Raw genomic sequence first — 15,123 nt, 5'->3', positions numbered from 1 at the left:
ATATATATATATATATATATATATATATATCCCCTCTCTTTCTTAAAGGAACACAAGTAATATATCTGTAAAACATTTCCTTCATTGTGGTAGAGGGTCACCTTTACGACAGGAAACTGATGGGTTACCATCAGTAGAAATGCAGCATCATGGGATTGGTCTGATATAACCGTTTTTAACAAGGCCACTGAGTGTAGACCACATAAATTACAGAAACAAACACGTTTGTGTGAGCGCAGTGAAATTAACCTATAAAAATGTGCCAGTGTTTGTTCATGCCAACATCTAAAAACAAGAATGTCTCCCCCCTTTGTTCTTGAATTGAGAAAATTTGAAAATAAATCTATGTAAATAATAAAACCTCAATGAATCGCTAAATGGTGTGTGAAAAGTAATGTCTTTTTAATATTTCAACTATTTATTCTTTTTCAGAAAAATATTAGAAATTCAACAGATATGCATTTGGCAAATACAGCAACAAAAATCTTAACATACAATACTCCAGCTCTAAAAATAAGTGCAACTGAGCCAGCATATCCCTCTGCTCCTATTACAGGAAAAAATGGTCCTGCACTTGTTTTCTGTCTATTAAAGTTCATTTGCATTTAAGAAATAGGATTATATGTAGATATGTATAGGCACATACTACACAAATCCAAAGCAAAGCCTGTAAATGGATAAAATTAGAGGCACAACAAACAGCCCACAGGAGCAGTGTGGTTGAGCAAATAAAGCCGGAGAGGACCCAAACATTCATGCATACACACACACACGCACACAGTGAACTGTAACAGCAGGGAGGCACTGCAGCAGAATTCAGATAGAGCTGAATATTTTATGAGCTGTGTTCTCTGTTTGCAACTCTGAGTCCTACCCAGTGTTAATGGAGATTATTTCAATCAGAGGGTTCTTTCTAATCTTCGGCAAGTCCAATCTCGCACCTCCAAGTCTCCGTCCACCATCTTTCTTCTGACCCAGCAGGCGAACAGAGTGACCTGGGGACACATGGTGACAAATCAAACTTTATTATGCTAATAATCTTGGTGGATGGTGAAGGCAATTAAACATAAAAAAAGATCATGATTCAATATATATATATACACTTCAGAAGTGAAGACTCACAATAGCTGTAATCTGTCTTAACATGCAGTACAAGTAATCATGGTTATTACTACACACTACAACCATTTGTCCTGCAACAATCCCTTAGCTTCTTTGGTAAAGTAGTCCTTGGCTTTGGCATGAATCTGTGTCATAATCAAAAAGAGGAGCATTTTGAAAGATGTTTGTAACATCTTTAATGAAACTGAAAGCTCTTTTAGAAAGCATTATACTATAAAGCCTGAAAATCTTTAAACCTGAAACACATCATAATCTCATAATACAAATAGTGCTATAAAAATGGGTGAATGAGAATGAAAGTTGATCAATTCCATAAACAATGTAATAATTGCCAACCGATACTCCAAATATGTCTGTGCACAGCAGAGTGATAATGCTGGTTAATTCCAGAGAATGATTACATGTGTCTGAATGTAGTCAGCATTGTTTAGTTTTCTAAATCTTATTACTTTTGTCTTGAGTGGCCTTTATGTCATGTGTTTGTACCCAGGGTCATGATACAAAACATGAAGCTTTCAATCTTCTGTGCTTTTAGCTTACTTGTGTTGGATATTTCTGTTTTACAGTTTGTGTTGTCTTGATTGTGGTCACAGGAAGTAAAATAACTACTACTTTATGAAAAAGGTATTGATCTACGGCAATGTAACAACTCATAATGTCCAATTCTTTGAATCTGATTCAAGGTAAAGACAAGTCTCGCCCTCCTACTATAACCTCGGAAGACGTAGATTCTTAAGTTTTTCTGTGTGCTTTGAGCACCAAACTAAATTCAAATCAATGTTTTTTGCATTGGAAAGTATTTGACTTGACTTGAAAGAACATGCATTTGGGACATGAAACATAATATACATTGTGGTAAGTAGGGCACCAATTTGCATAAATTAATTCCTATAATTATTTTCAAGCTATTACAAGTGCAGACAATGAAGGGTACACATGAATTAATGAAATGGTCCAATTATGGGTTTCTACTCCATTCTGATTTTATATTAGGTACAAACTGCTTCTACAATATGATGAATAATTTTTGGGGCTATTGCAAAGTTACACACAATTGAAAATTCACCAACGTCCATATTTTGATGAGTGTAAATAAAATGAAGCCTCCTTGCTTTACCATCCAACAGGGTACCAGCTGTAGGTGTGCAAAATGGAGGCACTGAGGGATGGAATTGTCTTCCTGTTTTCATCCGCTCTACATGAGTCTCCAGGGAGGGAGGGATCAGGCTGGGAAGCACAGTTATCAATTGGTAGATAAAAATGACAATCTGCCCCAGTGGAGGACAAAGAGCCAATCAGTGAGGCATGACTGCTCGTAATATCCCAGAACAAGCAAGGAAATGAGTAACGTTCCCCAGTGGAAAACAGCTGAGACTTTGAGCACATTTGGCCGTCCTTTCTTCAAGCTCTCAGAGTCTACGTGTCAGGATGAGACAAGGACACAAAATTGTTGTATGTTCATATACAACGGTAACTAGTCTTTTTTTTTATTTTTATAGCTAACCAATTAAAAGCTGAATATATGAGCGAACCTCTCCTGATAAAAAGACGCTAAGGGTCTCACAGAGTTTAAGTGATATTTAATGGTTAAAAATAAGGGAAAAAAATAATTGATTTCAATTTGCTTCAAAATGCAGCACAAATAAACTATCCAAATGTATGATTAGTTGGGATATATCAGGAGAAAGCAATTACCTAAATTACATTGATGGTGGATGTTGCAGATGTTTCTCCAATTATAAAAATAAAACACCCCTGAAAATGAACAGAATTTGTGAATGTGACCACAGACCGAGACTCGAGAAATAATCTCAATACCAGCAGGGAATCACTCCAGGAATATTTCCAAAGCCTAATTCAATTTGAGAGCCCGGGCGTGCATAAATGAGGGGCAACAAATAAAATAGCCATCATGAGTTGCTGAACAAAAGAAAAGAAAGCTTCCCCATTTATCATTTCAATTACAAAGCTTACAGAGGCCAACTGTTGTGACATCACCACACAGAGGAAGACACATCATTGTGCCACATTTTCTTGATATTGATTGTGCTCCTCCTCATTCCTCTTGTGCCCCTTTTCCAATCTGCCCTTGTTCCTTTCTCCTGATCATAAATACAAACCAACATAAATCTTTCTCTGTAGTCATAAGGGCCCATTAAAACACTACAGAGAGAATGAGGAGATGGGTATACAAGTGAATGAATAGAATATGACAGAACTATATGAAAGATGGACAAGACAGCAGGATGGATGGATGGTAACATAGGCAGGTTTCTGAAAGAATGACCTGTCGACCTGTGTGTGATGTCTTTTAAGTGGTTGGTCCTGTTGTGGTCACTCCTTCGATTGAAAAATCAGTGAGTAGGATTTGAGGGGGATGGGGACAGTTGGGAGCTGAAGTAAATGAGGAGGGAGAAAAATGTTTTCCCATATTTTCAAAATCTAACCATTTGTACAGTGATGTGTTTAATCTGTTTAATGTTTTTTATATTAATTTTTCTATTACAAATAACATCTGCTAGTGGTTTTGTTATCGGTACTAATAAGATGTTACAAGAGATAAGCAATGCATAATGTTTATATTTAGAACAAAAAAATGCCAAATAACTTAGCTGTCCATTACATTTCTATAATTTCAAATGTTTAAATCAAAATCTTTAAAGTTGTCTTTCAACTGCAAGACGTTTACACTGAATTCAGTTATAATTTGTACAGCCTTCTCATCTTTTCTTGTTACTTTGGTATGTACCTGTATTTTAGGAACATTTTAATGTAGATATTTGTTTTGATAAACTTTCATTCTGCCACCTTGAACTTGTTTGGTGGCAGAATGCCTTGCGATGTTCCTTAATGCAAAGTGTGTGATAAGAGCTTAAACATCAGCAAAGCTTAAAAGCTTTGGAGCTTGACAGGTACAAACTCCACACAGCTTCATCGTGTCGTTTTTTTTTTTAGAGAGGCTCACGGAGCATTAAAAAAAACTCCTCTACATTTCTTCTGATCACTTTCTACAAATGTGAATATATTTGCTTGTCTTAGAAGAAGACAAGCAAGACAAGCAAAATAAGATTTTCTATTTTCTGAACAGAAAATCTTAATTTCCTTTTCCTTATCATATGTACTTTATTTTCTTCAGCACTGACATTTGCAAACAATGTGTTTATAATGGTGAACCGACATCAAAAGGTTATGTGGGCAGCATTTTACCTTCACACATACATTAAGCTGTCTAAGCTTTCCTACTTCTTTCCATCCCAACAATTTTATTAATAAAGCTTTGCAGTTTCTGGTCACAAAAAAAGAGATGTTGATGAAGGACTAATCTCCAAAGCAAATTAACAATGTTTAATTTTGTATTTGTAATGGCACAATTTAAATAATTTTGCCTAATTTTGGTGTGGGCCTCTTAAAACATTTTACTGCTTATTTAAAGTGTTTTCTTCTTCCTAAACAGAATTTATCGGCTGTGCACAGCAAAAAACAAAAACAGGAAAACCAGCCATTTTTCCTTTTAGAGAAGTAAATCCTGCAGTTGTCAATGATTCATTTTTATGTATGCACCACTGGGGTAAAAAAAAAAAACTAAGGGTAGTCACAGCTGTGTCCACAGTTAAAGAGTAAATTAGCATCTGGCACAGTTAAAAAAATCTATCTGTGTAAGCAAACTTGGAACAATGAAAGCCCTCTAACACCCACCAAACCACTAATGCTGTAAAATGGTTAGCAACACAAGACTGAGCAGCGGTAATTGTAATTTGTGCAACTGTATAAATTATGTCAATACATACTAATTAAACCTGACTGAGGTATTGCAAGGCACTTTCACAGGCATAAAGAAATGATATACACTGAACTTTTTTTCCTGAACAGAATGGATAGTTTCACTGCCTAAAGTTCATAAAAGCATAGTGTGTACTTGTGTCATGTGGAAAACAGACCTGCAAGCAATTCTGGCTCAGAAAAGACATGCAACTATTACCAGTTCATTGACGTTAGTATTTTAGTAGCCATTACGAAAGGCAAATCCCCCATCTTAAAGGGTTTATGCTCAGGCCTCCAAGACAAGAAAACAGCTCTCAGTTTATACGAGGTCATAAAGGACTGTAATGATACTGGGGAAATTGGTTTCTGTGGAGGAGGTGATGGTGGGAGGAGAAAGACAGAAGGTAAAATGTGACGGAAAAAAAAAACAGGATCAAAAAATGCTTGGAAGAGGGTGCAAATGGGAAATGGATGTGAAGGGTTAAACCAGAAAAAAAACCTTAATCAGAAAGAATGAAGGGGGGAAAGCATCGTCTATGCATCCTCACATAGGCATTAACTATAAGCAGGCAATTTAAAGGTGATGGCACATTTTAAAAATCAAGCCTTAGTTCAGCTGTCCTTCATTAAAATAAAGCCTGCAGTGCACACTGATAGACTTACACAAGCAGTTCAAACTCAATCTGTTCTTTATTAGAAAAACAGCTGGGGGTGTATGACAGCTTGACTGGACTCCCTCACTGGAAACTCTCTGACCTTCATTAAACTGTTAAGTGCAGTGGTTCACTAACAGTTTAAATGGATGACCTAATCAGTGACATGTGAGCCTGTCAATAAGCTTAACACGCGAAAAAGATCTTTTTAACAAGCACCTCAGTCAGCTAAACCAATATTAATTACAAACACATTTCCCCATCATTAATCTTCAAAATGTAAGAATGCTGATATGCATTTGCTTAAAAAAACTAAAAAGGATCCCATAATAAAACACTAATGATTTAAATAGTAGGAAAGATGGTAGAATAAATCAAGAGTAATAATTAGGGAACTCTTCTTAATTCATGAGATGGTCACAAATCACTTTCTGCCCTAATGCTCTGTTGTGCAGTCTTCTTTATTGGAAATAGATATGCCGTAGCAGTGTCTTGTAAAAGTATTCAGACGACTCCAACCTTTTCATATTTTGTTGAATTTTTCAACTGGTTTTTAACTCTGGACAAAGTGTCCCACCTGCTTTTAGGTCTTGACTTGCAATGATCCAAATATGCTTTGATCTAAAGTAGCAGTCCCAAATCTTGGTCCTCAGGGCCCAATGTCCTGCATGTTTTAAATGTTACCCCACTGCATCACACTGATTCATATGATCACATTATCTCCTCAGCATGCCTCGAATTGTTACAGAACCCGGTTAATCACTCATTCATTTAGACCATGTGTGCAGCACCAGAGATACACCAATAACATGTACGCCCTGAAGACTAAGGTTGAGGACATCTGATCTAAACCATCACCTTGCAGCAATGATTGTATGTTTAGTTCTGCTCTGCTAGATGATGAACCTCTGCTTCAGTCTAAATATCATTTGCAGCATCCAACAAGGTTTTTTTTCCAGGATTGTCCTATGTTTAGTTCCACTTAGCCTCCCATAAAAACTGATCAGTTTCTCTGTCCCTGGAGTAGAACAACATCTCTTTAACATGATGCATCCACATCCATGTTTCACTGTGTGTTCAGTGTTGTGCAGTGGTAGTTGCCCATCTGACATTGTGTTTTCTATGTGGATTACTTTTGTATCATCTGACCAAAGCAACTTCTTCCATCGTACGGCTTTTGGCACATTGCAACAACTTATGGCTGCAACAACAGCTTTCTTCTTGCCACTCCTGCACGTAGGTCAGTTTGAGGACAACCAACAAGAGGTTGTCGACTAATTGTCCAAATCAATCTCGGTAGCTCTACTAGAGTTTGCGTTCAACTATCACACAAAATCCCAATAAAATACATTGAAGTGCATGGCTGAAATGTGAAAAAAAAAAGTCCAAGTCACTGATAGGTGAAAATGTAATTTTAAATTCCAGTTTCTTACAGACTGTTACATATTCATTAATTTCCTGAGCTTACACAATCCCATAAATATGTTTAACTTGTGTGTCTTTTTGCTAAAAAATACCTTTAACAGCCTCGTCCACTACTTCCACCACTCGATCAATCTGTTGGACCTGCAGCACAGACAGAGACATCAGGGAATACATTTATTGATAGACAAAACAAGCCCACACAGTCAAACACAGGATATCGACAACACACAAACACACATACACTTATCCAGGTTTATTTAAGGTGGATATGTAAATCCAGTCTAAGGCAGCATGCAATAAGCAGATAGGTAAACAAGTGCAGAACGATACAATCACACAAGTTTCTTCCACTTAGGATTAAGCAATATGGATTTTCTAAATGCCAATTAGTGTGTATGTACATAGGCACAGCAGCATGTTTGGTTTGTATTGACCAATGCATTGAAACTGCAGCAGAGTTTTAACGATGTGAAATAAAAGTCAACGAAATGTAAGTTTAAAAGAAAGAATAATTGGGAGCATAAAGCAACATATTGGTAATTAAAAAGATCTTTCAAATAAGATTTCCAAAGGAATCTCTCAAATCATTTCATAAGAAAGTAAAAGTCATTCTCCTTTTCATCTCCTAAGTAGGCAGAATAATCCTGCAGTTCTAGCAGCTAAAGACCCCTCTAATTCATCAAAAGATAATAAGCATACACTTGGCCACAGCTTAAATTGAATCAGACTGTTAGAAAGCTCAACTAATTTTTTAAAAGAAGAAATAAATGTTCACACTGAGCAGTACTTATTTTATTAATTTGCCTCGCTACTAAATTATCGAGAAGAGCAGTAAAATGAGAACAGTAAAAGGTTGTTAAAAAGACATGCATAGGAACCTAAAGAGGTTAAAAAATAAATAGCATGATTTTCTTTGACATAATTTCTCCTTTCATTCTCCCAAGCGTTCCTCTAAGTCACTCTCCTCCTCTGCTCTCAGAGGTTTGTGGACTTGCCATTGGCTCTGTCTGCCCCACAGGTCCATTACCCAGAGTATTTTTCCAAATACATTCACATGGACACACACTGTGCTTTGCAGGCAGCCGTTGCATGCATGTTACACACTGAAATAAAACCTATTTCCTTGTAATAGCCAAGCAATCTGGATCCATTCAGAGCAGCAGCGGGTGTCCCTTTGTACAGTAAAGGTTTGGTAATGCTTACACTTTGCAAACTAATGCAGACCTCCAGTTTCAACTCCGTTTTCAAATCCTACTTTATATTCATAGGATACCCCTTAACTCAAAAATTGAGGAATATTAAGAACAAATGGAATCCGTCAGATTAGGGCTTAAAATAAATATACTGGAAGGAAAAATAGCTTAGATTTTGCCTATCCTTTTTGCTAAAGAGGATTCTTTACCTTTCACACAACTTTGTACATGACATGCATTTACAAAGGTGCTGTGTACTATTAGTCAAAAAGAATGTAAAAAAATGAAGGGCTAGATTTATCATCGCATACCGGCAATATCCTGAAGATTTGTGAAATTATCATTGGAAGGAAAAAAAAAAAAAAAAAAAAAAAAAGCAGATTCAGCAACACAACAACAAGAAATGTACAATCTTTGGAAAGACTGAATAAGTAGTGGCAAGCTACGCAAGTGTGTGTGTGTGTGTGTGTGTGTTAGCGTCAGAATGTGACAGGTCTAGTTAAGATGGATGAAACACTGCAGGCTTGCGTGACTGCCAATGTACCTTATACAAGGTGCAACGTCATTCAGTCAGACATAAAAACAGGTATACACAAAAAAACAGATGAGACACAAAGGTCAATTAAAGAGAATAGATTGAAAAGGAAGTACCCTTTTTTAACCCGATCCCTTATCTAGCCGTTAGTGAAATCACAATAGACAAATTCTTAACTTATTTGCATATCATTTGAATAACCCACCAACTGCCACTGTCATTATGCAGTTTATTGTTGCCACTATAAAAACATAAGCCATGTGCAGTTTCTCTCATCTGCCTCTTTATGTTGCCTGTTCATGTATTCATGCATCTTTATTTGTACAGGCATGTATAGGCATGTTTATAAAAACAAAACGAAACAAACAAAAAAAATCTAGTTTACATGACACTTTTTAAACAACTCTGAAAGGAAGTCCACACATACAATGTTTTACCAAATGGCATGTTTAAACAGCATGTTTCAGAGACTGTTTACGAGTTTTCATTAGGAAATAATAAAATTATGCATCCTATCTTTTCAGCGGATGTTCCAGAGATGGGATTTTTATCTCGGGTTTAGAATTAAGTGAAGGAATAACATGGATGAAAGCCTAATCCTGGCAGATCCCTGCAAACACAATAGGAGAATGGGCGTGTGAATGTTTGCCTGTATCAGTCCATAAATCCAACTGAATCATGACAATAAGTTGAGTTACAAAGGTGAATTTCCCAGTTGTTTGCTGCGTCTTAAAATCTGTTGTAGATAAAAGCCTGTTAACTGTAGAAAAGAACTGCAATGACTGTAATGAGAGAGATTTTGCTTGAATGGATAATTATCTAAGCTAGTATTTAAATATATTATAAAACAATGCTAATACAGCCTTTTTGTGTAATACACTGTAGCATTTAGGCTGAAGCAGGTCTTGAGTTAACAGCTTTCATTACAAAAGCCATTTTTTTAAAGTTTTCCTATTGTGTTTAAGCTAAACACAATAGGAAAAATGATGAGGAAACAGACTATACTGCGCGCCATTAGTTAATTACCGTAGTTCAATTTCTTAATTTCAAGTCTGAAAATTAATTAGATCATCAAACTGAATCACTGAACATTTGTATCAATAAGTACTTTACGAAAACCAGATAAGAAATGTGGTTACAGATCTCTGATTAGATCATTCTTAAAGGGGTAGTATTATGCAATCAAGTAACCACATAACCTTCATTTGTTATAAAAATGCCTCATATCAAATACTACTTAAAAGAAAATTGACTTCATAATTTAACACCTTGAATTTGGGTGTGTCTCTTTAAAAAATCTTGCTGTTATTGGGACTCCACCTCCAGGAAGTTATCACTACAGCACTCCTCCATTAGTCCTTTAATAATGTTTTTTTTTTTTTTTTTTTTTTTTTTTTTTTTTTTTTTTTTTTTTTTTTTTTTTTACCAGAGTTGCACTGAGAAGTAGCTGGTATGAGGAGCTCAGCAGATGCCAGGGTTTGCTAATTGCTGCTGGCTTGTCTGAAGGAGCTGAGTGATGGAGTCGACAGGGAGGGCTGTTCTGTGAGGTGGAAGCTCAGAAACTGAGGCGGTGCTAGATCCACCCAAATGTTTTGAACAGCTGGATGGTTGCCACGGGAGATTAAAGAATTTCTCAAACATGCATGAAAGAATCAAGGAAACTCCGGGTATGTTTTTAATGAGGGAATAACATTATAACATATAAAGCTCAAAAAAGTTAATTCTAGATAGAATTAACTTTTTTCTATGTAATTACAAACTTATAATCCAACATTTTTCTGCTCAAAATTGTAATTGTGGTTACAGTGATAAAAAAAAAAAAATTCTACTAGCAACTATAACATGTTTAAGTTGATTGTAATGCCAATTCCCAATCTAAGTTGCAATTTTTTAATCTGAATAAAACACAGCAAAAGTCAAAGAACACAAATTGAGTGCATGAACACGTACCCCAATAATGCTAAGACCTTTAAGGTAGTCCATCCGGGGCTGAGCCTGAGGAACACAACCTGCAACGACCACTTTTTTCTGCTGCTCCTGGGCTTTCCTGCACAAACACATGTAAGAAGAGTTTTAGATGAGATCAACACTAGTCAACAGTTTGTTTCACGAGTCTGCTACTGTGAGAAATATTTTAATAGCAATGACTGTCCAAACAACTCTTGATGAGAAGAGGGGTATTCACATTTAGCATAGTAACTGAGTCGATATGTCAGAAGTTAACATGTTCCAACAGCAGTTTTTAATGATGATTAATAAATATTCCTATGTCAGTGAGCAAAATACTGCGGGTTCATGGAGCTCAAATGTAGATACATATGAACCCACACACCATAATCAAAAGCTTTAGTGATCCAACAGACTTTCTGCATCCAGCACCAAATTAAATCCACCTCCAAACTGTGTGCAACTGTTTGTTTCAGATATGAATTGAAAATGTTAAATCTGCCAAATCTCTGAACTCAAAATGTAAAATATATTTTCAAGGAGGAGTGGTGTTGAATATGACTTGAAATTAAATTGTACGCTTACTTCCACTATTAGGGACAAGTTCATCTAAAAAGTGACCAAATTAAAGATGTAAACATATAAATTGTAAATTTTACTTTTGATACTGTACTGAATTGTGTGCATAAAAACTGTACTGATCCAGAAAATTGGCCATGAAGCAAGACATCTTAGAGTAACCGAATGGGTCACAACCTGTTATTCTGGACATGTGGATATTAGGAAATGGTTATTCTCGCTTTTAAAAATTTGTTAGCTCAGTCTGTCGTGTTCAACATTTCAGCTAACCTTCACAGGAACCCGTAAAGCTGCACTGTTTTACAGCACTTTTGTTTCAACAAAAATTAAAACCATCACAACCCCCAAGGTTTGTTCATCAGTTTCAAGTTTGAAGAAGCAAACACTGCAGCAATCATGTGCTGCTCCCCAAATGCAAGTAATCGCAGAAGACTTCATCTGCAAAATTTATTTAAACGGGTTTTTTTTGTTGCATTTACACCTTTTCATCAGGTTTGTAGTTACTCTATAGAATTTATAAACATTAACTGTCTGTCACATTAACAGAGTAAACCGTTCCACTTTTGGAGCAGAAAATTCATGTTTTTATTTTGACAACCAACAGTCCTTTCCCTTGCTCACGCTCAGGAACCAGGATCTGCGTCTGATAAGTGAGGCACATCGGAAATCTGTTCAGGTTTAACATTTCCTCATAGTTCAGAGTAGCTGTACTTGACATTTAAACTGCAACAACCATGAAACAATTTGATAATGCTGTTTTGGTCTGATTTTTAAGTTTTTAATCACCTTACAAACTCGGTTACAGTGGGCGGACAGCTGTGTTCACAAAGCGTGGCACCAGCCCTGCTGTGGGAGGACCCTCTCAGCATCACTGAACGTAATCTACATAAACAGTCCATTTTCGAACCTCGCATTGGAAACTTGTAAAATAAATAAACTAGCTAGCGAAATTATGAAGTCCTCAGAAACCCATTGACAACCAGCGGTTATTTATATTCATTGGTAAGTTATAATTCAAATATTATTTAAAACAACATGTCATTGATCTTGTGTGTTCCTATTTAAATGTGCTGAACAAAAAACGAAAGCTATGCAGATAAACAGTGTGCCAAAATGTGTGTGTGCACATGATCTGTGCAAGTCTCCGTGTCACCTCCAGTTAGTGGCAGTGAGATTTGAGACACGCGGTCTGTCTGACAAAAGCTTTTGGAGGAGCTGCCCAGACTCTGCCATAAATCTTTAATAATGAAGCCTCCTGACAGCAGGAGTGGAAGAGGGAGGGAAGGATGGAAGAGGGGAAACACATAAGTAGGGAGAAATCGTAGGAGGGGGACTGAGAAGCAGCAGTGAGGCTGGATGCAAACTGTCAGTAGTGTTTTAATTCACACTGTTTGTATTCTTCAACAAAACAAAGAGAGCTAGTGATGGAGGAGGAGGAGGACTGTGCAAGGGAATGGAATGTGAAGGCAGACGACTCAATTCAAAGCCTGCTTACACTGTCACATGAATGAGAACTGGAAGGACAGATGAAACATGGTAGAAGATGAAAGAAGAAAAAAAAAAAAACAGTGAAACCAGAAATCAAAAAGTGTTCATTGTTTATTTTAGAAACAAAATCCTTATTTTGGGCCAAGTACAGAACATTTGTACCGAGACACTGCAAAAGGTTTAACACTACATGTGGCGCGTTTTAATGTTCCTACACACTTCCACATTTGTAAGAGGGCTGATGGGTAATTACAAAGTGGGCTGACAAATAAAGGAAGATATCATGGTGTTGGATACAATGGCTCATTTTACTCAACTGATCCAAAGTATATTTACAATGTGTATTCAAACTGTCGGGTTTTATCTACTGGCCGCCTGCCACTGCCAGAGAGTAAGGAACAAAACCCATGTTATTGCAACTGCCTTTTTATGGTGTCAACAGACTGTAAAAATATACAGAGGGAGGGAAGAGTGTAGCAGTAAAGCAAAATATTCCAAGTCACTAAAAGTAAGTATAAAATTCTGATCAAAAGTTGGAAAGTTTCAGTCACTCTCCTAGATATTCAATTAAATAATCACTTCTCTTCTCCTGCTACACCTATACAAAAATTCAAGGCTGACAGAACAAAGCCACATATACAAACATTCAGAGATGCATCTGATAAGTGTGACTCCCCATCACAGTTAAAGCCATGAAAATCTCTCTCTGGCATTAGTGCACATTCAGACACATACACAGCAGGGGTGCAGCTGCCTAATTGACAACGTCTCATGCCAAAATGCACCAAACGTTCCTTTAATGTGCCTCTCGCTCCCTGCCCATGGACCCACAGCCATAGCTGACATGGCGAGGAAGCAGAGAGCGGCTGAGTTGCTGTCTGAGCGCCCCAGTGGGAAAGGCCAATCACGTTGCGTACAATTCCTGGGAGGAATGAGATGGAGAGGGATTATGGGATGCAGTTGCTATGGTAATGCTTAGTAGTCTAATAAAGCTCTCATTGCCAATGACCCAGACTAGAGCAGATGTCCCCCAAGATCAGACGAAAGGGATGTATGCATGGGGAGATGCGTGTGTGTTAGTGTGTGTGCGCACATCTCTCCTCCACTCTGCAGCCCTTTTTCAACTCTGTCACTTCTCCTCAAAGTCCTGACACCAAAGGTTCAAACAATGTCTAAACATACTGTGCATACACATTGCAGCGGTCCAAGCTGGTGATAGGTGCAGCATTCTTAGGACTGCACATAGATGGCTGACCTCTGTCGTATATGTGGTGGAGAGTGCTGTGCTGTACATACTTGTTTTTAACAGCTGAGTAGACACAGTGAATAAGTCAAATTAGACTAGACTAAATGTCCAACTGAATTGATCAGGTTGACTTCGAGATGCCTCATGCTAGGAATATGACATTAAGTTACCCTAGGCATCAGGCGGACCAGAGAGCATGACCTATATAAGAGACTCTTCAACTTTCACACAGCAAAATCTGAAGTGAAAGAGAAAGTGTTCCTTAGAGGATCAGGGTAGAGTCTTCCAAAGGGCTTTTTTCAATGACAGCAACACACATTTGGTCACATAATCACTGACATTCTCTAGAAAGCATTGAATGTCTGCAATCTTCTCGTTCATGTTTAGCATCGAAACTGATGTCAACATATAAACGAGTGTATGTTAGGCTAACACTGAGCCAGAAGCAATGTGAGCAGCGTCTTCAGTTTGAACCAGAAGACCAAACTTCTCGTTTTAAGTCAGTTATCAAAATGGTCTGTTAAATGCCACAATAATGTGGGAATTATTAGAAATAACACAATTAAGGTAGGTTTATAGCAAAAATTTTACCTAAACTTCATTTACAAAAATCTACTGAAAGTAATGTTTTCATTATATTGTAATATATCAAGATGCACTTGTTTTTCATGGTGCACTTAGGGATAGGAATGTTTAAATGGCTGAATTCAATTCTAAAATACCTATCACTTTATCATGAAATTACTTGAAATTGTAATTAATTCTTTCTACATTTAATCATGCCATGATGTATATCATAAATCCCTGACACATTTGCATTAGTATGGATATATTCATTTATGACTTTATTATCAACCATTTTTAATTTATGAAATCTAGAAACCTTTACTTTAGAATATGTTCATGTATTGTACAGCATCAATGATGTACAATCAGAAGTGGTTCATTTTAGTTTAGAAGCCAAATATCTAAAACAGACTTTCACACATTCATGAGTGTGTGCGTTTCCGCTCAATGACTCCTTGCTGCGCAGCGTCCTCAGCCATATACAGATAAGGTTTTGGCTACATAGCGGGAGAAAGTATGAGCTCATTATATACACACAGAGCCTCTGCCATATGTTCCCTAGCAAACATGTTGCTTGAGGATGAGGTCATAGTGATATGAGCCGTG

The 15,123-nt window shown here is 37.0% G+C and overlaps 1 protein-coding gene across 3 annotated transcripts in view; it reads right to left on the bottom strand.

Annotated features, from left to right (window-relative positions):
- The window catches only part of cdkal1 (CDK5 regulatory subunit associated protein 1-like 1), a 196,181-nt gene that overhangs the window by 128,368 nt on the left and 52,690 nt on the right, over nt 1-15,123 (bottom strand). For all 3 annotated transcript variants that reach the window (XM_015042782.1, XM_015042780.1, XM_015042781.1), the window contains exons 5-7: nt 10,641-10,737; nt 7,055-7,103; nt 875-995 (exon numbers count right to left, since the gene is read on the bottom strand). In XM_015042782.1, the coding sequence (XP_014898268.1) occupies nt 875-995; nt 7,055-7,103; nt 10,641-10,737 (267 nt within the window). The remainder of the gene's footprint in view (nt 1-874; nt 996-7,054; nt 7,104-10,640; nt 10,738-15,123) is intronic.

This window comes from Poecilia latipinna, unplaced genomic scaffold, assembly GCF_001443285.1.
Source record: "Poecilia latipinna isolate Pla-1442-1.1 unplaced genomic scaffold, P_latipinna-1.0 Scaffold601, whole genome shotgun sequence".
In the NCBI taxonomy this organism is placed as follows: domain Eukaryota; kingdom Metazoa; phylum Chordata; class Actinopteri; order Cyprinodontiformes; family Poeciliidae; genus Poecilia; species Poecilia latipinna.
Note: the sequence above shows the minus strand (reverse complement) of the source record. Positions and strands in the feature narration are given on the sequence as shown.